The 24,818-nt window shown below is 28.6% G+C and overlaps 2 protein-coding genes across 2 annotated transcripts; one reads left to right on the top strand and one right to left on the bottom strand.

Annotated features, from left to right (window-relative positions):
• Window positions 1–240: 240 nt before the first annotated feature.
• On the bottom strand, window positions 241–21,096 carry LOC107447728 (Cyclin-dependent kinase 12). Its single transcript, XM_016062732.3, has 10 exons — window positions 19,052–21,096; window positions 16,555–17,442; window positions 15,717–15,776; window positions 14,432–14,568; window positions 12,404–12,574; window positions 10,063–10,252; window positions 6,564–6,725; window positions 4,674–4,868; window positions 2,723–2,854; window positions 241–1,318 (listed from the first exon to the last, which is right to left on the bottom strand). Exons 1-10 carry the CDS (start codon window positions 19,894–19,896, stop codon window positions 1,042–1,044), a joined length of 3,057 nt encoding a protein of 1,018 aa, XP_015918218.2. The 5' UTR covers window positions 19,897–21,096; the 3' UTR covers window positions 241–1,041.
• On the top strand, window positions 20,967–23,165 carry LOC107447738 (zinc finger protein Xfin). Its single transcript, XM_043052398.2, has one exon. The coding sequence runs from the start codon at window positions 20,967–20,969 to the stop codon at window positions 23,163–23,165; it is 2,199 nt and encodes a 732-aa protein (XP_042908332.2).
• The last annotated feature ends 1,653 nt before the right edge of the window (window positions 23,166–24,818 follow it).

Below are 24,818 nucleotides of genomic sequence, written 5' to 3'. Positions count from 1 at the left end.
AAAACCTTGGATTTGTATCACTTTTCAAATGGACTTATTCCACTTTTTAAGGATCATGCTAATTTTAATCTTCAAGAGGTGCATAAACCTGGTCTTAACAATAGACTAAGATATTTTCTAGTAAGTTTTAATACAATTTTTTTCAGTGGTTCATAAATAATAAAAATAAGATTGAAATGGAAGATGCAAGCTGAGTTCTAAATAACAAGTACTCTTACAGTACAATAAGTAATTCAAATATTAGTTTAATATTTTATTACAATAATAATTAGATATTACAAGCTCTGCAATTGTATTCACACAATTAGAAAAAGCATGTAAGGACACCATTGTGAAGGATGTATATATTTTTTTCTGATCACTTTAAAAACCTCAAGAACAAGTTTTATAATTATTTTTTTTTACAGTTTATATTTTGATCACAAAACAATCGACTCAAACCGGCAACTAGTTTGCACAAAATAGGTAAAATTATCACAACCTATCTAGGAAGTAGCAGCAATGGAAATTTCCTGTAAATAACAACTGAGTTTGTTGTATAACCATAAAAACCAAGGTGCAATAAATCTAAATTTCATTGGAAATTACAATACACACCGTGGCAGCATGTATGTCAAAATAATTCATTTAAGCATATGTTTCAAGTTGTAACTTGAAATCAAATATATATATACAGATGCAGTAGGCGTGTAAGTTTCTCTTAAAGAATAACAAAATCCAAACATGGCGTCACGAAAATGCTTTTTCGGAGATAAATATAGAAAAGACTAAAATTTGTAGCTTTCAATCACAATGCAACAGGAGTCCTCAATTCTTTCCCAAGTAAATTAAAATAATATTCCTACTAGTTTTCGAATTCATTTCATGAAGAAGGTATTTAGGTCAATTCATTGTTTTTTTTAAATCACATTATTTATTTTGTCCTAAAATGGCTGAGGGTTTTGTGTGTGGGAACTTGTTTTGAGTGATATTATACAATGTGAGGAATCATGATTTTAATCACAGTCAGTTTTAACTATGCATACACACAAGAAACCATAGCTATGCTTTTCTTTCAGCTTTATCATCAGTTTTATCTTTTTTATTCCACGTAACTGGCAAGTCTGAGGTCCATGTACTAGTGGCAGAATTTTCTGAATAATTTTGATGAAGTTTTGGGTTGAATGCAGCAGAATTTAAAATAGACATGCTGTCCATAGTTTGAGCTAACAGAGTAGGATTGTTCCCCATGGCAGCTGCAAGAGCTTCTTGATCCAGCCTTATCTGGCGTCTTCTTCGTTTAGACCACATTTCATGACAATCTTGATTTAGAGGTAAACTGGTGAAAAAAAATTTCAGTTAAATAAAACAAACATTATTCATTTTTAAGCATTAAGATTTTAAATCCTAAAAAGTAAAAAAAAAATTTTATTTGTGGAAAACAATTTAATTAGACCTGCACAAATCAAAAAACAGTTTGCCTTACACCCTGGGTTTCTTTGCATTTTTTTTTTTTTAAAAAAGAGAAAGAAATAACATTTACACAATTTTTTTTACTCAATAAATAAAGGAAAACATTTTTTAAGACTAATATTTTTTGTTTCCACTTATCTCAGCACCATTTTATTCAATTCAATTAGTCAGTTCAATCAGTCAGTTACCAATTTAAAGTTACTTGTCATAAATTGTAATTATTAAAATAAATTTTTTTCTTCAAAAGCTAAATTTAAAAAAAAAGGGCATTCATTTAATCAGGAATGTTTTCGTATATTTACATATTTTGTATATTCTGATTCATTGATTAAAAAAGTTATCTAGTTAATTGCGCAAAGGCAAAATACGGTTGAAAAAGGAAAGGTGAAATCCTGCAATTTTAAAGGGTGAGAATTCTCTTGAAACCAGAATCATGGGGTTAAGTTTTGTTCCATTAATAAAATGCTGTGATAACAAATTACAATATTTAGGAAATAACATAGATTTGAGTGGTTGTCTTTTAATGTATGATTCCTATTTTAATAAATTTGATTTTTCCAGAGTCATTGTTCACCACTACTTTCTAAATAATTCAAAAGCTTATGTGATACATCACTTTTGTGAAGATAGGACCAAAATATTGAATCACAAAAGAACAATATAAAATATGGACAAATTTCTGGAAATGTTTGTAAATAATGACATTGAGAGAAATAATGAAGCAACCTATACTCAATTGATGCTTTTTGAAAAATAATTAAAAGAGAAAACTTTAACGAGATGCCCAAATTTGTATTGAAGATGGAATAAGACATCATTTTTTATCGACCTTAACCCACTGGCGGTTAAGGAAATGGGCAAAATTGGGAGAATGTTTCTCCCCTTAACACCGTTCCCCTATCAGTTAACATGGGAAAACCGGTTTTGCTATGCAGAGAAGACTGCAGGTTAAAATGCGACTTTTTACGTGCAGAACCGTCAGTGGGTTAAAATGATGAAATTGTTATAAAAAATGCTAAATGATTTAAAAACAAAACATTGTAAATTGCAGCTACTTAAAACAAATTTCTGTAATTCTCTTTGTATTGCTAATACTATAATTTTGTTAAGTTTAATTAACTATAAATACATTCACATATAACACGCTTTCTGTAAACGACCTCAGGAATGTTTGCTTAGTCGAGGTTTCACTTTACATTGTAGTGATAAGATCCAACTGTAATCAAGGACAAGGTATAACTTAATGTTTAAATAAAAAAAGAATATTTACTCAGGTGGTTCCATTTGTTCAGGTACGATGTCTTTAAGCCACTCACATCTTAAGGAGTTTTCGGCAGTTATACGTCTTTCTGGATCCAGTTCTAGCATTTGATCTAGTAACTCTAAAGCTGCTAAAGGCATGCTGGAAATAAAATGGTTAAGTTCAATAAACGACTAGTGTAATTTTTTGAAAGGGATCTCAATCACTTTCAAAAAATTATATCAGAAAAATTTTGGTTTTGTATCAGAAAAAACTCAATTTGTATATAGTAAAAAAAAATTTTGTATCAGAAAAATCTCAGTTTCCATTAGGTAAGAAGCACATGCTGTAGCTAAAAAACCACTCTTGTAGCAATCAAGACACAAGTGATATGGTAAATAATGTAAATGATTTGATCATCGTATTAGAAACATTTAGAATTTAAAAACCACAGGGAACCAGTAGCCACAACTGCAGACAAACCGATCACGGGAAGGTTAAAAAAAAAAGAAAAAAAAAAGAAAATATTCAATAAGATAGAGAATGCTCAAATGTGTGACTGAAATTTCCTGTATCATAGTAATAAAGTATGAAAATATTGGGATTTTAAATTACATGTGGAAATCCACGAAAAATTTAAAAAACTCAACCAAAACAGTGCTATCATTGGGTCAATTTAAACAGAGAATTCAAATTATGTAATAATATTTATGAAAAATAAAGATATTTTTAAAAAAAGGATTCATACAATAAAATAAAGGGAAATTAAAGAACCTTGGGAACAAGAGTAGTAACAATTGCAGGCAAAATAATTCGAATGCCACACATTTTTATGATCCAAATAAAGTGTGTCAAAAAGTGATTACTCAGTTTTCATTTCATGCCTCGCAGTATCAGGTTTTAAAAAACCATGAGATCCACAGCAATAACTGTATAATTGTAACAAAAAATAAAACTGTATATATTGATATGCATTGTGGATTAACAATAGAATGAAATGCATTAAAAAGTTGTTACTTAAATGCGAGATATGAAATTTTCAAATCATCATACATTAAAATTATTTTATGATTTTATAGTATAAAATAGGAAGACAAATATATCACATTGATTTAATAATTCTGTTACAAATCAAATTTCTTTTAACAAAATAGCCACTTGTAGGTAGGTGGCTTTATACTGTCTTACGTTGCTTGCAAATTAGCTTTTAGGTTTTAAAGAGGAAAATAATGTATATCTTAGAAGAGTGTAAAAATAAAATTTCAATTAAAATTCATTTCAATTTAGACCATAAAATGAGTGATTCAAAGCCACCAGGATTTCAGAAAAATAAAAAGCGATGATTCATTTTTTGCAAGAAAAAGAACTGAAATTATTTATAGAGATAGTGATCCGGAATGTGTGGAAGACAGAGAAATTAATATATAATAGTTAGGTGATATACTTAATGTCTGTTTCTAAAAATGTTATTTTTATTTAATGATTTATTTTATAATGATTTTATATTACTAGACTATTTTTGGAATAAATCTTATTCAATTTATTGATGTTTTTCGTTTGTTTTGAGTTGCACATCTGGTCTTTAATCTACTCCTTGTAACAAAATTATCCAGAAGTTACTTGGACTCACAGAGTACAATTATCTTATTTGTACCAAGCGAATTACAAAGCGACTCATTTATATTGCTAACATACATTTTAATTGTAAATGGTTAATATGAAGCAAAAGAAAAAGTTTCCAATTCAGGGGATGGTTTTCAAAAATATATAATCTCAAATGTGTTGAATGCGAATTACAAAGCGACTCATTGCTAACATACATTTTAATTGTAAATGGTTAATATGAAGCAAAAGAAAAAGTTTCCAACTCAGGGGATGGTTTTCAAAAATATATAATCTCAAATGTGTTGAATGCTTTTACAGTTCTCGAATACTTTAAAACTACATACGAAGAATGATTCTTAAAATAGGTAAAACTTACAAAGAAAATTCTTCTCTTAGTCTACGACGATATTGTTTCTTTGGTTTAAATGTATGCCAGTGAGGAAGTTGTATGACTTTAGGCCATACAGCTGGACACGGTGTTCCACATATTCGACTTATGGATTCAAGTTGAGCCATTTCTTGGTTTGCTTGAAAGATAGGTTTTTTAGTAAACAATTCTCCAAGAATGCACCTGAAATAATTATTAAAAATGATGAGAATATTTAAAAAAAAAGGTAGATACTATTTTTATACAAAAGATCAAAAAAGCAAAATAAAACAGTTCTTATTCAGAGTTCAATGCTATATCTTAAGTCACATCTCTTTAAATGTTACTTTTGCAATGTAATATCCAAGTAAAATTCAAATTTAAAAAATAACAAAACAAAATGACTAAAAGGAATTAAAAAGAGCTGTTATAGATGAAAATTACCATCTGCATTTGGCCCAGGGAAGGACATATACAAAAGTATTTCAGAAAGTTAGTTTCCTATGGCCATAAAAAGAGGCACATTAATTAATTGAAAAGATTTATTGTTAAAGAGATACAGGAATGGTACAACCACTTCCCAAAATAAGAACCACCGGAAACATAACACTTGTCGTTCTGATAGGATAAGTTTTTGTTGACTGCCTAGCATCGTAAGAGTTTATTATCTGGCAATTGAGCCAGTGTATTACAGCTGCTTGCACATCTGTGGGAAATTGAGGGCTGGTCAAGAATTTTCTCATATGCAGAAACAAGTGGAAGCCTTTGGGGACAATTACAAATCTGGTAAAATTCTACAACTCTCAGCTGTTGTTGAAGGTGAATACATTTTTGACCAGCCATCATTTTCTCCTAAATGTTCAGGCAGCTGTGAAACAAAGGTTTTATTATTAGACAATAAAAACTTTTGTATAACGAGTCTTTCAATTCCAGTGGTTCTTAAGTTGAGAAGTAGCTCAAGAATTTCTGTATCTTTTGCAATATATCCTTTCAGGAAGTAATTTTGCTTAGTCTCTTTTTATGGGCTACTGGAAATTTACTTCCTGGGTGACCTTCATACATAGAGGTAATAAAAAGGCAGGAATTTTTGAAGTTGTCTGTTATGTGATACGCTAGATCTAGAGGAGAGTCTGTAAGGTTATGCTTGATAAACCATTGATAAATGTGTTTTTTAGTGATCAAGAAAACTGTGAAACTTAAATATACATGTTAGCAATGCTCCCTGTATTCTGATAATTGGTTCTTTATTGTAGAATCAACCTAACTGCTGCCTGAGAAAAGAGGAGGATTTAACTAATAAGATTTTAAAGAGTAATTTCCCCCATAAAAGTTGGAATGTATAGAAGTAGTAATAAACAGAAGGTGGGTTAAAAATCTGTTCTAAGAAAAATAACAAATTTTTTTTTCTGATGGTTTAAAATTGAGGAAAAATCTTAAAGACATTTTAACACAGTTTATAAAAAAGGAAAATAAATTTTTCAAAATTGATTTACTTTATAAACATAGTAAAAAATTTTCTATGCCTTTTCCTGTGAGGAAAAAAAAAACCTGATTTTCTCATATTTTTTAAGCTGGTAAACACCCTGTTTGACTGTATTCTAAGTTCAAAATACACTTTTTGATGTTAAAACTAATTTTTGTTTATAAAATGTCAAAAACTGGATTTAGCTGTATAAAAAAAATTGAGACTGAGGATTGGAAATCAGAAAATAAAGGAAAAATATCCACAGTTTCATCATAACATAAAATTAAATTCACATTAAAGTAAATACTGTATAATTAAATTAATTTGTTATTAATAAATACTGCACACTTAAAATTTGTTAATTTTTAACATTTATTTTTTAAACTCAGTAAATAAATTATTTCTAATTCAAAAATACTAAAATGTAACTTTACCCGCAGCTCCATACATCTATGGGTGGACCATACCTTTCTTCTCCTAATAATAACTCAGGAGGCCTATACCATAATGTTATAACTTTATTCGTATAGGGTCGTTGTTTGTCATCTGCGTTATATAATCTAGCAAGACCAAAATCAGCTAACTTTATTTGCCCCCTGAAAAACAATAAAATAATATTTGAAAAAACTAATGTTAGTCCAACACACCTAAAAAGAACATTTTAAAAGATATTAAGCAAAAAAATTTTAAAAACTTAAGAAAATGAACAATTTGAAAGTTGAAATTAAAAAATAACAAGCTGAATATTTTACTATTGTTACTGGATTGAATTTCTGCTTTAATGGATTAATTACAGAAATTTTTCAAAAAATCTTAATGCATTCAGCCTAGCTTAAAACCAGGGTTTGTGATTTTTTTAAAAAAAATAAAAAAAAAATCAGATTTTTTTTTGATTTTTATTTAAATTAATTGTTAGAACTTTAATTTATGATTAAAAAACCTTTATAAACGTATAATCAAAATTAAATTAATATTAAAACTATATTATAACAATATTTAAGAAGCTCAAACTTACTAAAATAATTTTCAGTTATAAATACATTAACATTGCTTTGAATGCATAGCAACCATTTTAAAACAAATGCATGATTGAAATTTCAGGACTAGGTGAAATTGAGAATTTAAAGAATACTTCAGGGGTCTAGGTTTTTCTGAGAGGTACTTAGTTTGGGAAAATTTAGACATAATTTGTGAAAGTTAAAAATTATATTAAAAAATCAACACAAAAATATTAATTTATCGTTTCTTACGAGACACAAAAATAAAATTTGACGAAAAAGTATTTTTCTGAAGTTGAATTTGTGAGGGTAACGCTAAGCGGTAGTAAATTTGGCTTGGATAGTCTCCTGTTCTTTAACTATTAAAACGAAGTTTCAATTAGCAAACCATAATTTTAATTTAAAATTGAGATTTTTTTCTCTTGATTTTTAATATGACAAAATAAATGTAACAGATTGTGTTTATGAATGTAGCCATTCATCAAAAAATAAATAAATATTTGATCTATATATTTTTATATTAAAATATTCATTTTCAATCCTATATCGAAATAGATAAGTTAAGATAAAAAATTTTTTAAAAAAATCTATGTACTCATTGGAATTTCTTTTCACAAAATTTCTTTATAGAAAATTTGATAATGTCAAAGATACTGTAAACATATTATGAGGAAAAAAATACCAGTTACCAGTTAATAACTCTACTGCTTCAAATAGACTTTGAAAGAGTTACAATAGAAAAAATTACACCATATCAGGAAAAAAATATCTGAATTCATCAGCCTTTTTTCTTTCTTTTTATTTTTGGCATATTAGGGTAATTTCTTTTTAATATAACCTCAAGATTTAGAAATATACATTTTCCACCAATAAAATATAATGCAGATTTTAGTTCTATGTTTTTTCCATCAAAAGGTAGAATTTTAATTAACATTATTTGAAATTTTTTTTTTTTTTTTTGGAGAAAAATTCATGCTTATTAATTACTTTCTACAGCCATGCAAATCTATATTAAGACGGCATTAAATGCGTACTTTAATCTGTACTTTCAATCTCAAGAGTCAAAAGATTTTTACAAATGTAATTTCAAATGCGTTGGAATTGAACACACACCAAGAAAGAAAGTAATTTCGTTAACTAAAATTAATTAATGCAGCAATTTATTTAAAATAAAGAGAAATAAAAATATCAATAATTTAAAACACTATTTTTTAACTTTTAGAATCAATATATATATTAAAAAAATCAGTTGATTTAAATCAATGATTTTTTTAAAAAAAATCATTTTATTTAAGTCAAGCTGATTTAAATCAACAAACCCTGCTTAAAACCCCTAGAAAACATCTTATTACCTTTGAAGGATGCTAATTATTAAATTGTTTTTAATCAAAAGACTCTTATTTTTGTTTTAATCTTCAACAGGGAGTCGTGTGATTATTCACAAGCTGTTGTCACACGCGTCCATCTACCGTTTATTTACAATCACTGTCATTGAAAGCTATTATGTTCTTCCTTTTGTTTGATTTTATACTATCATTAAATTTTAATAATACCCACTACATTGTTAATAGTTAACAAAAATTTGCCAAAAGAAGAAAAAAAAAATTTCTCAGTAAAAAAGGTGTAAGAATGAGTTTTGGATACTTGAAATTGCTCATACATATGATGCTTCATAAAAAAAAATAATAATTTTATTCTTTCATTTTTTATTTTAACCATGTTAATTTTATTTCTAAAGAATATTTCAGATTTTCTTTTTTCGGAGATAAATTTCTATAAAATCTTTGTTTTCAGAGAAAGAAATAATGAATTTATTATTTTATATAAAATAGATTCAGATTTTAAAAATGTAGAAAAACGAAAGCTTTTGATACTTTTACGATTAATTCCAGCCTGAATTGAACACAAGGAATCGTCTTCAGCATAACAGAAGATCATTTAAAAAAGTTGTAATTTATGCAAAACTTTTATTCTTTAAAAAAAAGAAAATCAGATAGAAAATAAAATACTGATTTTCTTGATAGTGTTAAATTACATTCAAGAATACAAAGCACAAGATTACAATCAACATTACAAAGAATAGCAACAAAAAAAATATATTATTATTGAAATATTAATAATTTTATAATTATAGCAAAATTCCTATTTATTCAACATTATTGTTATTTTAACTATTTAATAAATAATAAAAAAAAGGTAAAATAAAAGTAGCCGATACTTATTTTGACATTCAAANTAAATAAGCTAAAATTGAAATAATCCTTGGTCATCCGTATTGAGTAGTCTTTAAAAACGAACCAAGAGACAGAAAGGTCTCACAGCATCAATTTTGGTATTTTAGAATTCCTCTTTGCAAGCATTTACAAATAATTTGCAGAAATTAAGTGATAAATTAACAATAACCATGCTTTGTAAATGTTACATTTCAGAAACAGAAATTAAACTTCATAGAAAATTTTCTAACTATGGCAAAATTTATATTTACTCAAATAATAATATTGAGAATAGATACGAGCATTACTGTTGATTTAAATATATAATACATAGTAAAATAAACAAACTGCATTAGCAAATAGTTACATTAAAAAATCCTTCAACTCTATTAAAAGAACAATTGTTAGCTTAATGTCCCACTGAAATTATATGATTTAGGAATTCTAGCTTGTGATAATTAAACAAAAAAAGCAATTCCACAAGAGATTATCCAGTTTATTTCAGTCAATTGGGAAGAAAAAAAAAGTTGATTAAAAAATAGCTTTAATACTAAGAATACATGAAAAAAAGAAAAGGACTTGAGGAACCAGAAACTTAAAAATGCTACAGAAATACATCTAATAGAGAAAAACAGAGTTCGATAATAAAAGGACTTATTTGGGATTTAAAAAAAAAAAATCAACAATACCAAATACTCATAGCCATAAATATTTCAGAATACCTATTATTCATGAGTATATTAGAGCATTTAATATCACGGTGCAAGAAATTCTTCATGTGACAATATCTCAAACCATCTAATAACTGCTTCATAAAAGATGCTATGTGAATTTCAGAGAAATCAACCAAGCCACTCTCCAGTAATCCCATCAAATCATGGTCCATATATTCAAAGACTAGGTAGAATGCTCCTAAAAAAAGAGAGACATTTCTTTGTTACCAATATTGACGAACATTGGAAATTAAAAAGAAGTTTTAACAAAATCAATTTTCAAATATTAAATTTAAATTAATTATTAAATTTATGTTCTTAGCATTTTAGATTTTAAAAAGTAGGATATTTTATAAAAAGGCAGTTTAAAATTTTAAAAAACTTAGGTAGCGGAATTTTTGATTTAAGATTAAATTTTTATAAAATGTGTAAATATTGTATTTTTGTAAGATAATGCTGATAAAAGGTATTTTCAATTTCTTATATTTATAGAATATGAAAAATCAGGTATAAAAAAGTAATAATAATAGATTTTACATGATGATAAATATGCAGTCAAATTCTATTCTGATCATCTAATACCCTATTAAGTATTTCACTGCATATCTAAGGAGTTTGTTTCTGACTTCAGGCAAGCTAGTATAAAAGTGGTTCATGAAGCCTTAGTTTAGCCTTTCCTAAAGTATACAATGGTTAAAATTGGTTTTTAAGTGTTTTGCACTGAAATGTTAATTCTTACTGTAACGGGTAGTTTATTTGTAGCACTAGATGGCGCTACCCCTCTATCCCAAAAACGATATCAAAAATCTTTCTGACTTAAAATATGAGATGACGCAGGACGAGCTCTGTGAACCATCCCGGTTCCCCTTTTCCAACTCATTTTGAGTAAAAACTTTCCAGTTCTTTTAGTTAGTTGATGTTATGTTTTTTTTACTCTTTATTGTTTAATGTGATTTTATAATTAAAAATATTGAGCTCATAGTGATGATATTTTTATTTCATCATCTTGCGTCTATTACATTACTAGCTTGTATAAATAAAAACTGTGCAACATCACATTAGGGAGACTTCTACAAAAGAGACATTTCTCATTACAAAAATTTTTTAATTCCCTATGAATCATCTATTGATAAACTATTATATACCCTCTCTGCTAAGTGGACACTCCTGTAACCGGACGTAGACAGCCGTTTATGCCTCAAAATATTATTTTTAATTTTTTCAAACCAGACAACACTTTTATTTTTTTTTTTTAAAAAAAAGGCCATCTCTATTTTAAATTTAAAGAAAATGCCTTTCCATCATTTTTTAAAGTACAGTACAGAACCCGTTATCCGGAAATCAGAAAACCGGAAAACCAAAAAACCGGAACGAAATTCGATAAATTTTCCCGCAATTTAAAAAAAAAAAAATTTTTTTTTCCTCATAAGATTTTAGGATTTTTCTTTCTTTTTTGAAAAATTGTTTACCTACCATCATTTTGGAAATAATTATTAGTATATTACTTCATCATTTTTCTTCTTTTTAAGATTATTTCCAATTTTTTTTTTTTCGAATGGGTTTAACAATAAAAAAACGGCTTTTTGTAGCGATTCAGAAAACCGGAAAAATCAGTTATCCGGAATAGCGATGGTCCCGATCATTCCCGATAATCGGTTCCCTACTGTATATATAACTTCTTTTTTTGCTTTATTCATAATTAAAACTATTGAATATAACTTCATAGGGCATGGTGCTCTACAGGTAGATATTGTCACATTTTTTTTCTTCTTTTTCACCAACCAAAGGAAGATTACTTTCATGGAGTAGTTTTAAAATTTTCCTAACAAGCAATAGAAAAGTATTAGAGGATGTAAACCTAGTGCTTGGAAATGACTGGAGAAACGACATAAGACTACAAGCATATATTTCTGCATCATATGACTAATTTGAATGCCCATGTAACAAATGCCTTTGTTCATTTCTCTGTAGCTATGCTTGAAATTTTTTTGCTGGTAAAAAATTTTAGAGAGGTAAAATTTTAAAATTGATGAAGTTTTAGAGTAATTAAAGCATCAAAAATGCAGTGTCCCAAAATTGGCAAAAAACTAACTTTGAGACCCAGGCGGCTAAAATCAAAAGTGATGCTCAAACTTGTACTAAATAACTGAAACATGTTTATCTCAAAAATAATGAAATTGATGCCAAAATGCTAAATAGTTGAAGAATGGTACCAGGAAAATCATTTACTTTGTGGCCTATAAGAGAAAGGCTACTTCAATGTTTAAACATTTCTTTTTAATTCCATAATTTAAGCTAAGCTAATGATCAATATTAATTTCAGAATACGAATTTTATTAAGCATACTTACCCTTATCTTTACAAAAATCTAGAGCATCTTGTTTATCAGTAACAATTTCCATCAAATTCACAATGCTTTGGTGATTTAACTGCCTCAATATTTTTATCTCTCTCACGGCTGTTATAGGAAAACCTTCTTTCTCATTTTCAAGCCTAACTTTCTTCAGGGCTACTAGTTGTCCTAAAATCATAAAATAACTTGTTAAAAGAATTTATGCCTATAATAAAGAGTTTATACAGTACAGCAAAGATAAGGTTTATTCTATCAAATAATTATGCCATTTAACCTCTGGTTTTACATGGTTTTATTAAATAAATAAATTTCAAGTTGAAAAAAAATTAACATTAGAGTTTGGAATTTATTTTATTGTTCAATCTGTGTTCTTTATTTTATTTTCATTAGAAAAAAAAAAAAAAAAAAAAAAAAAGAAAATGCCCAGAACTTTTTTTTCCCTTCTTCTATCATTAAAGAAATGTACTCAATTCACATAATCTAATAACGCATTTATAAACTTTTAGTCTGGAGCAAAATTAAAAATATTTTACCACATGAACTGAAAGTTTTACAGCTTATACTACGATTTATAAGACAGAAAAAAATTCAACACTTTTCATTGAATTCTATTAATCAACAACCCATTAATTTTTTTTTCAGGCTTTAATGAGTTATGTTTAATTTATGATATAAAATTCAAGGAAGGAATATAAACTTATATTATTTAAGATTAATAACATTATTATAATAAAAGTAAAAGTCCACTTTGTACAGCTAGCTGTCAACAACATAACGAGTACCCAATAAATTTTATTTTAGTTACTTTTTATTAAATAAATAAAAAAAATTTTTTCGCACATAAAACTGAAATTAATTAACTAAATTTAATTGATGAATTAATATTTGAAAAAACTGTTTTAGCATCAAGTGTCATCCACTACAAGCAGAGCCGGATTATACCGTTCGTAGGCCCTAGGCACAGAGCCGGATTATACCTTTCGTGGGCCCTAGGCATAGCCGTTTTTGGACCCTCCTCCCCCCACTCCTCTCTTTTCAAAATATATGCTAAAATTTTCTTGCATNATTTTGAAAACCATCATTAATGTTAACTATTGAATAGTATTTTATATATTTTAGAACAAAACGAGTTTTACGGTCAAAAAGAAAAAAACTATAGGTTTGCATATATAGATTTTTTAAAAAATAATTTGTCATGTTTTTGTTTATAATTTAGGGATTCCTATCGAAAACAAAAGGGATGGTTGACAATCCCTATATCAGTGTTTTCATTACAGAAAAAAAATGAGAGAGAATTTCTCAAAAACAGGGTGAGATCTCAAAAAGTTAAGTGAGATTTCTAAAAATTAAAATAACGCGAATAGACTTGGAAAAAAATATTTCTTTAATTATAATACATTTTTAACATCTAATTTTTAAAGCATTGAATATTTTTGCTGCATCATCATATGGAAAACGTTCTATATCTACTTTTTCATCAGCTATTCTCATTAGGTTGCTCAAATGTTTATCAGTCATTTGTATAAGATATTTTGTCCTAATTCGGTTTTGAGTGCTAAATGACCTTGCAACAGATGCTGAACAATTCGGAATCTCTAAGTAAATTTGTAGCATTGAAAAAAATTTAAACATCTTACATGAAGAAATCTTACCTTCCTTGAACACGTGGCTGCAGAAAAATGTGTTCTGAAAGGTGTTCTGTCATTCGGGGGGCATTGTGTTCTGCTGGTTCTGAACAATACTAGTAAATAGGGAAGCTAGATAACAGGGATCCATGTTGAAAATAATGAAAGATCAAGGAAGAAAAGTTAAACGGATTTTATTCAAAATGGCAGAAGACGAATTTTTTTTTCCAAAATTCGAGCATTTTGAAATTAATTAATAGAGTGCGTGATGTTCTCGCGCTGTAGTGAAAACACTGCCTATGTTTACAAGTTTGGCATCTTATTATAGAACTCTGATTAAGGCATCTTAAAAACAAATTTTGAGAACAAATTAAAAGTTAAGAATAATAAAGACATTTACCAGTGTCTCTGTCTTTGGCTTTATACACTTGCCCATAGGTTCCTTCTCCAATTTGGCAAATGATATTGAAGACATCAACACATCTTTCACCCCAACTAGGTGTTCTATTATCAATATCATTGTCTCTATTTAAAATCCTAAAAATAGGTGGTTTTGTTAAAGTATAACGAAATGATTATTTCTAAGGCATTGTTTTTTACACCAAACGAATGTTTAAGTATCAACACCAAATTCATGTTTGTTAGGTACCCAACAGTTTACCCAAAAAGCACAAGAGAGAGTTTAGTGTAAAAACAATATAAATTTTAACTGGTACCTACCTATTTAAACATCTGATATTACTATATAGGGCACAAGTGAGGTATTATTTTTTATGTTTTTTTTTATACACTGAATTGAATTAAATCAAAACAAAACCAACTAGAGTAATAGTTTTAGACTTGATAAAAAAGTTTTTATGAATAAAATGAACAGTTTTGTACTTAACCTATTTACACATATGACATATTAATATAGACTAGTAATATAATGGATTCTATATATTGCTTTACACTACATCGAATCAGAACAAAACCATGTCAACAAGGCTAAATGTTAACAAGTTAGGATGGTTTATGGTGTGGAAATCAAAATTTTTAAATTTTTCTATGCATCTTTAATTAGATTTAGCATAAAAAAAATACATAAGAAGCAATGGCTCAGCAAAGTCAGAAAAAAAAAAAACATTTAAGAACTAAAAAATTAAATTAATACATAGAAATGCACTATAAATGCTAATTTTAAAAGATATAAGTTGAAAAAGAAAGGATAAGCATTTCAGTGAGAAATAAAGATTTTTGTATTTGTAGTAGGTAAGAGTTGCCAGTAAGGGAATAAGATTTCATAGATTCAAAATTAATAAAAAAATTTATTTCTAATTATACATCCAACTTACGAGATAATATAATAAAGATATCTACAAACTATACATTAAAAAAATACCAATAACTTATTCATTTTTCTGCAGAAAAAATATTGAAAAATCCTTCATTTACATTATTTTAGTCTACTTGAAGAAAAGTGCGTACTTGATACTTATCACTTCATAGTAATCTTTCTATAACTTTAAATTAATAAATTCAGATTAAATTTTTAAATTTTATTGGGCAAGAAAATCAAAAAAATATTTCCTTAGTTTCTATTTTAATTTTTACTATCACTAAGAAATTAGGAGCTAAATCACTAACAAGCTTTTTTTCCATATTGAATAAAAAAGATAGGAAGAAAAAGACAAAAATTCACATACCTTAAATGCCGTTTATGCCTAGGTATTGAATCCAGATGAGCTATTGTATTTTTAAGAAGCCTAGATAAATAATAAAAAAAATCAATAAATAACAGTATATTCAAAAAATGATAAGATTATATTTCAACAAAAATAAGTTCAAACCAAATACAATTACAGATTTTATGTGTAAGATAAAGATTCATTCCATCAATTATATTCTTCTAAACTTAGTAATTTCAAAATGACAAATTTCAAAAAATTTTGGAATCTGTTGAACAGTTTTTGGGGAAATTAAAAGTATTGTAACTCAGATAAATTTACACACACATTCAAGGCCTAATACAGGGAGATTTTACAACTGTTTGTCGGTACTTTCACAAAAATTGACCTGGCAAAATTGGGACATTGTCTCGCAGTAAAATCGATGCATCTTCGGTAAAAATTGACACCTTCCCAGAAGGAATAAAGATACTTCTAACAATTTAAAAATCACACTTTGCGATTTTTTAAAAGACGCATCATGCTTCGTATTAACACAATTTAAAAGTATCACATTACGATTGGCATCCACATGATTTGTAATTACACGATTTAAAAATCACACAACGTGATTCACATTCATGTGATTTAAAAATCACACAGCACGCTTTGTACTCACAGGAGTTAAAAATCACAGATTTGTTATGATGTTTAATTTCATTTTGAAAACCATCAAATAATAAAACTAATCTGTTGAAAGGAACTTGAGATCTGTAATATAAGTACAAAATACTTTTTAAATTTTTATTCTTCCAAAAAATATATATATTTCCATAAAAAAATCTCTTTAAAAAAAAATAAAAATCTTAATACTTACATTTGTCTTTGAGATGTTTGAAATGTCCCTGATGGTTCTGGTTTACCCACATCAATGGGAGATTTATTATCCTCCCCATCTGGAGACATGATATCTTCTTCCTTGATTCCAGGAGGCAATGGAAGATCTTTAATACCTTTCTTTGGAGGTGTGCTTGGTTTCTTTTCTTTAATAATAGGAGATATAGGTGGAGGAGTAATTTCACCTTCATCTTCGTCATCTAACACATCGTCATCATCAGGCCCAACAGGTGGAAGTGGTAATGGTGGAAGAGTGGGTAATGGAGGTTTCGTTTCAGGTAATGGAGGTTGTTTAGTTTCAGGCATAGGAGGCGTCTCTGCCTCTGGCGTTGAAGGCTGAGGTTCAGGAGACTTTGGAACAACTGGAGTTTCAACATGGCTCTCTTCCATACTGGTATCCTGAGAAGGTGGCTCAGGAGGAACCTCAGTTTGACTATCACATAAGACACTTGTTTCCTCAATAAGTTGAACCTGTTCTTGTGGATCGGACGCAGTAACTGAAACAGCTTCTTGTGAATTGAAAACAGTAGAAGACAAGGAATTGTCAGAAAAATCGGCTGTTGTATTAGATTGGAAGTTACTACCATTTTCCGAATTGGTAACAATTTCTTTTTCTGGTTCTTTTTGAATAATTAAGGTTTGTCTATGTTTTAGTCTTTTAGCTCTCCTGTGTTTACATTCAGAAGCTAAACTTGAAGCGAATTCGGAAATGCTCGGACTTCTTGTTCGTTTTGAATGTTTTCTATGAGGAGAACTAGAACGTGATCTGGATTTAGTACTAGTCCTAGATATTGAACGCTGATTACGATTTTTCCACCTTACCGGGCTTCGACTAAAGCTTCGGCTAGATGTCGTAAACCTTCTATTTCTAGAAAAATTAAATATCACATAACTTGAGAGAATTATTAAATTAATACTTGAAGAAGCTTTCATTTAAGAAAGTATATACAACTTGCTATGAAATCAAATCTGTACATTATATACTATAAAAAAATAATATTTTCGAAGGTTTTGAGGAATATAATTATTTTAATTTTACTTATACTGAAATTAGTGTGTTCAATTTAATATGAAATTTTTCTTATAAGTTTCATAATAAAGAAGCATTTTCTCAAATTTAAATAATATCTGCTGAGGCTACACTGAGCCAAATGTACTTAATTTATTCGATTTTTGATAAAATTTTATTTTAGTTTCTTACTTAAAATAACTTCAGAATTGAAATATTATTAAATATAAATCATAAATTACATTTCAAACTTTAATACTAAGCAAAATAATTCATCGTAATAATTTATCAATTAAAATTAATTGAAAATGTTTTTTGTAATGAATAAAAAACAGTTAAGTTTTTGTCAAAATAAATTGTATTATTGCGTTTATATGTAACCTTAGTTGCAAGTTCAAAAATTTTTTAATAATTGAATATCTTATCTTTTCCTACAGTGATTTAAAAAAAAACGTCACACTATGAGATGAAAAAAAAAGGAGATTTGAATTTTCTTTTAGATATTTTTTTTGTACCATATTATAATTTTTTTAAAGAGAGTTTCCTTAAAAATTCAGATTGGGTAGAATTTTCATTTCCAAAAAAATTAATTTATATTAAATTTTCAACAGGAGTATAGATATATGTTAAATAAATAAGAACATTAAATTTCCGTTGCATTCTCAATTTGGATTCTGAAAATTCCAAATTTTTTTTTTAAATTTTGAAAATTTCATTTCAAATAAAAAGTGCAGTTTCATATGAAATACTTATAAAATTTCTTACAGCATTGTTCACAATAAGTATTAAAGTAAGAAAAAAATTGAGCTATCTTACATTAAAATTCTTTGCAAATTCAAATTGAATTATGGATTTTAAAATCAACAAACTATGTTAATTAGTATATTTAATTTAATATTAACATGCCTCTCCAGGCTAGTATAGGTCAAAAGTACATTCCAAATTAGAATTTCTATATGCCTCTCAAGTAATGTAATTTTCAAACCCTGATGTATGCTTATCTAAAAGTGGCTACCATTTAATATAACTCAGGTTAGTTTAATTTTGCCAACATTAAAAAAAAGCTACTATAAGAAATGGTTTCCAAAAATATAATGATTTTTATGTAAAGTTGTCATGAATAATGAACTGGATAAATTAAATCAGTGAATTATGAGGCGGTTGAAAGTTTAAGAGATTTAGATTTACTTATGCAAAATTACACGTCTTATGCAGATACATTTCATGGGAACTTAGAAATTGTTAAACATTCTACATTAAATTCTCTTCAATTTGATTCCCCCCCACCCCAATATTTAGTTTTGTGGAATGCTATCAAAAATCAGTTGTTTATAACTTTCTAACACTTATCATTATAAATGAAAATAACGACACTGAAAATTAGCTCCATAAATTCCTTCAGGAATTACAGTGATAAAAGTATAAGAAACTTTAGATATTATATTTATAGAAAGAATGACAACATTACCTGAGTGGACTTTTGCTTCGACTTCTACTTCTAGACCAGGCATTGAAATTTCTAGGATAAGGGCTGGGGCTTTTGGATAAATTATATTTGTGCCTAGCACGAGAATCAGGAGTCCTTTTTCGGGGCTTGTTGATCCAGGCTTGAGTATTTTCAATAGGAGAAGGTGGAGTCCTCTTCCTATAGGCACGTGGGGCTCCTTCATTTCTAGATCTTTTCTTTTGCTTATTTTTATTTCTAGACTTAGTTCTTTCTCTGTGATGTTGAGGAGGTTGATACATATTTTCTGCTTGTCGTAAGTGAGAGAAATGGGAGGATTCCCTACTACCTGATGCTCTTTCTCTCTGTAAACTATCTTTTTCAAATTTATCACGTTTTCTGGAATGACTGGTACTTCTCGATTTATTGAATAACTTATCATCATGATCCTTACTTCGATCTCTTCTTTCTGTAACATAATTGTCTTTAGCACGGTTTTTCCGAGACTTATGAGGAAATTCTTGTTTAGTATTACTGTTTCTTTTGTCCGGTTTATTTTCTGGAGAAGACAGTTTTTCAGAACTTTCTCTGTGGTCGGAAAAAAAGGGTGAGTCCGAACTCACATCATCGTATTCAACTAAAGGTTTCACAGGTTGTAGTAGTTCTTTATCAGATCTACTGTACTTTTTCTTGTGTCCTTTATGAGCAGATTTTTTATGCCGTCTACCACCAGCAGACATATTATGCCTAGATCTTCTATTATGGCTAGATGAGTGAGTTCTATTTACACTAGAACCGGGAGAGTCACGATTACTTGATTGCCGAGATCTCAGTTCCTCTGAGCTCGGCATATCAGGCCACTTATACATAGAAAACACTAATTTCACACTACATAACAAAATTCATTAAATGGCACAACGATAAAGTAATTATGACGTGCGTCAATAAAAACTTACCGCACGGCAGCCATCTTGCATCACAAATCTTGTGAATTTCAGACAGATGTCGATAGGCCTAACGCCATATTGGTTTGGTTGATATAATATTTGTTTAATATAATCCTTTTTTCAAGCAAATATCATATTTAATGATAATCTGTGTATATAATCTAAAATTCTGAGTTTAGAGGCGTTTATTAATTAACTTTCGGTCGTACCCTTATAGATATAGGGTGAAGCTAACTCAATTTAGTTTCTTCACCAGTTTCCCTACAATTGTTTTGAGTGATATGTTATTTCAATTATGTTTATTAAGCTTTTATTTGACGTGTTTATTATTTTATTCCATTCAAAGTCAATGAATGAGATGTTTTAGGATGGCAATCGTGAATTCACGATTCATAAGCCATTTCTAGTTTTATATCACAAAGTTTAATCGTGCGACTTTACGGTTAATGGAGAATGAAGTTACGTCATAAATTACTCGGTTGCAGTTATAATGCATTGATCCTGGCAGAGAAAACGAAATTATTTTATAAACATAATGTATTTGTTGAAGCAAATTAGCTTTCTCGGCAAGTAATTTAAAATATCCTAAGTTTTATAACATAAAATAGCAAATAAAACTATTTATTATTAACAAAATACGATAGTATTCGATGACTAATTCTGATTGGCTAGTTTTCGCGCGGGTAGTTAATTTTTCGTAACTGGCTTCATGTAATGTTTTGCAATTTGTTTACACTCAAAAATGTTTCAAATTTAGAATTTCATAACTGTATTTTTAAATGGCAAACACGTTCGTAAGTTGTCAGTAAGAAAGTGTTTACAACTTTGATTTTGAACACTAATATGAATTAACGTACTTTCGATATTAAGTTATGTATACTATTCCATAGGTTATGTAAACTGTTCCGTACTTACAATACTCTTAAAGCGAACTATTGCAGCCGTTAGTAACATTTGCTAATATAAAATTTGAATTTACACCTATAAGAAATATGAGTATACAATTTAGTTCTGACATTCTTAAAACGGAGCAATTGAGTAAAACGTTATCTGATGTTGATGTCTATTGTTGCTCTTTTTGCGAGTTAAAATTTAATAAACTTTCAGATCTTGAGTTACATTCCCAACTGCACAATAAAAACAATGATTATAAATGTTCTTTGTGTAATGACGTATTTTCCGACTTGGAGCAATTTAAACTTCATGATCTACGTCACAGTTTGGAGGAAGCAGAGGAGGATGTTACTGATATTGAACAAATGATTTTGCCGTTTGGTTTAAAATCATGTGATATCTGTGGTGAAAAATTTTCGTGCGATGAGGAGCTAATAAACCATTCTATGAACCATCCAGAAAGTGGAATTGATAAAGAGTTAACGAAAAGTCCAGAAGATGAGGCTGATGGAAAAGAGGATTTTGTACCGCCTGAAAACGAGGATGGGGAGACGAATTATCAAATTCTGCGGCAAGAAGTAGTCAAAGATAAATTTGGAAGAACAGATGTTCGCTTTATTTTAATTGATCACCGAAATGAACAAGTGGAAGAATGCAGGCATACGATACCGTCTCAAGTTGAGCAAGATGCCAAAAAGAAGAAAAAAACATTTGTGAGAACTAAAAGAAATGGCAATATTGTAAAAGTTAATAATAATGAAAGACCTAAAAGAGTTAAATCTAACGATGATGTTGTTTATTTAGGGTCTACTGCTGTCAAAAAGCATACCAAACCTGTTTATTTAGGGTCTACTGCTGTCAAAAAGCATACCAAACCTAAAAAGGTTGAAGAGCAGATTGATGAAAAGGAAGAAGAAATTGTTTGTTTAGGTGAAGTGGAGTCAAATAGTAAATCTAGGCGAAGTAAACAAATAGCTTTGAAAAGAAAATTGTGGAATGAGAAGATATATCTTCCTCCTGCCCAGAAGCTCAAAGACTGCCCTACTTGCAACAAGTCATTTGGTGATACGGATGACTTTAAAAAACACATTGAAACCCATAAACCCAAGTCTGAAAGAGAGTCTTATAGCATGACAGATAGAAAGATGCTTTTTAAAGAGGAAAGACTTTTAACGATGGAAAAAGATCAAAAGAGTGATGATGATTATCCTGAATGGGTTGAAATAATTTGTGAAATATGTTACACTAGATTCTGTAGAAAGAAGGGATTAAGGAAGCATCTTATAAACATTCATAAATTGGACTTAAAGAAAGTAAATTTTTATCTTGACAGAGTGCAACATAATACTGCTTCCTATCATACTTGTAAAGTGTGTAAAAAGCAATTTTATAAAGAAAGTAGGTTGTACTCCCACGATTGTGTCCCAGCGATTGCTGTAGTGTGTGAAATTTGCAATCAAAGGCTGTCCTCTAAAACAGTTTTAAAGAAACATCTTTTGGGTTCTCATAAGTTAGATGAAAATAAAGTAAATTCAATTATGGAGCAATTATCAAGTTACAATGCCAGATTCTACAAAAAATTGGATCCTATTGGAGTAGTGGCAGTCATTAGTTCTGATGGTCGGTATATCAATAAAAAGAAAGGATCGAAATTGTGTCTGTCGCAAGGCCTGAGATGTGATCAATGCAATAAAGCTGTTGATGAATTAGAAGGACATAAATGTTCTCCTCAGATTGAAATAAAATGTGAAATCTGCAAATATATTTCTCCTTCTAAATATAACTTAAAACGTCATCTCATACGCATTCATAAATTGACCATAAATGATGCAGAGAAGGCAATGAGTGAATTTAAATGTTACAATGAAAGGTTAATGCTTAGACATCTTGTTGTTAAGAAAAAGAAAAGTTCATTAAAAAAATCCAAAGTGGAACAAGCAAGAAAAACCGTGAACCCTAAATCTAACTCTGTTGTTTCGTTGAAAAGATCTGGCTTTAAAAATGTACAAGACATAAAAACTCGTGCAAGAGAAATACTCTTAAATAAAAAGAAAAAACTCTTGTTAAATAAAAATGCTAATACTGAAAAAGATATAAATTCAGCTAGTTTGTCTAGATCTTCATTATCGAAAAAACTTAATTTATCTAATATTGCAAAGAAAAAGGAAAAGATGAAGCATACTTCTGTTGATAGCATTAGAAAGGTTGCTGCAAAAAAATCAATTACTAAATCAAGGAATTATTTGAAAAAGTGTGCCTCTTCAAGGTTTTTAAGGAGTAATAAAAGCAACTTTTAAATGGAGCCTGATATTGATATAGACTCTTATTGTTATGTAATGGTGTAAATAGTTATAACTGATTGCCTTCTTTTAAAGTCATTATTCTACATTCATAAACATGTATGATATTTAAACTATTTTTCTTTTTTCCTCTTACTACTTTACAGCAGTGAATGGCTGATACATGATCTCAAATATCTGTTGGGTGATAAATATTGTTATGACTTAAAAATAAGAGATTTACTGTCTTGACTAAGGAAAATTCTGAGCTTCTGTTTTTATAATGTTATCAGTATTTCTTTTAAACTGTTTTTTAGCTTAATAGGTTAACTCGATGATTTTTTACAGCTTAAAAACTATCGTTGTAAAATAACTTGTTACTCAAAAAATGTTTTATTTTATCTTGCTTGATTAAAAGCTACAAAATTATAAAAATTTGAGACTTTCACTTTTTGAATTGATGTACCTTCAGCTATATCAAGGGTCTGTCTAAGCCAAATTTACTACCATTTATCAGTTCCTTCACAAATTCAACTTTAGGAAAACAATAGTTTCACAAAATACTTTTTCTTAAAATTTTATTTTTGTGTCTCGTAAGAAACGATAAATTCATATTTTTGAGTTGATTTTTTAAATATTTTTAATTTTCACAAATTATGTCTAAATTTTCGCAAAACAGGTCCCTCTCAGAAAAACTTAGACAGACCCCTGTATATATATATACAGTGAAATCTCTCAGGAGTGACCACTCTCCGTTCCACAGTAAAATGGTCATTGATGGAGGTTGGTCGTTCTTAGAGGTATTGTTCATTGGCTTCAAAATTGTTATCAAAGTCACATGATTTTTCGCGAATGATTTTAATTTTAGTCAGTGTCATTTTCTTGGTTCGGAAATGCCACTTTTGTTGGCGTCGTGGAAAGACTGGTCAAAAAAGTGGCTATAAAATTAAGCATCTATAAAAAATTATCCAACTGATAAGATTGTGTTAAAACAAATTTACCAATTATGAATGATAAAGCTATTTGAAATAAATAAATATGTTGTTTGTTCAAGCTTGCATATAATTTTACATCATAAAAATTAGATAGTTTTAAAAGATGAGAAAAGTTTTATTTGTTTATGATGCTTATTTTTTCTAAAATAACTTTTCTTTTCTAATTTAACTTCCAATTCTAAAAGTAAATCATTGATAGCATTGTCTTTCGTGCACTCTGACTGTAACATGATGTTGTATTATCAAAAAGAGAGTCACGTTTCTAAATAAGATCGTACAACAAATATTTTGAATACATTTTAGTCTACTCATTTGTTTCGTTACATTTTTGTTTGGATATTTTTTTGTGTTTCTTTATTTGACCTTTTCCCCATTTTGGTGCAACTGTTTGCCTGGTCGTTTGGAGAATTTTTAATATTCTCTCCTAAAAGTTTTCTTCAACACAAAGTCTATGGAAAAAATTATATGCCTCTCAAGTGGTCGTAAATAAATGTGATCTTTTCTGTAGGTATCACAGTGTATATATATAAATTCAGGGCTTAAAGTTAAGAAAAGTTAATCATTGGTACATGTAACAATTAGATTTTATTTCAAAAGAAATGCCAAAGTGAATCTATATGAAAAATAACAATACACATGATGTGAAATGTCAAGATTATAAAGTAAGTTTTTTCTT

The sequence above is a fragment of the Parasteatoda tepidariorum genome, chromosome 10, assembly GCF_043381705.1.
Source record: "Parasteatoda tepidariorum isolate YZ-2023 chromosome 10, CAS_Ptep_4.0, whole genome shotgun sequence".
Taxonomy (NCBI): domain Eukaryota; kingdom Metazoa; phylum Arthropoda; class Arachnida; order Araneae; family Theridiidae; genus Parasteatoda; species Parasteatoda tepidariorum.
This window is presented reverse-complemented; position numbering and strand designations above follow the sequence as displayed.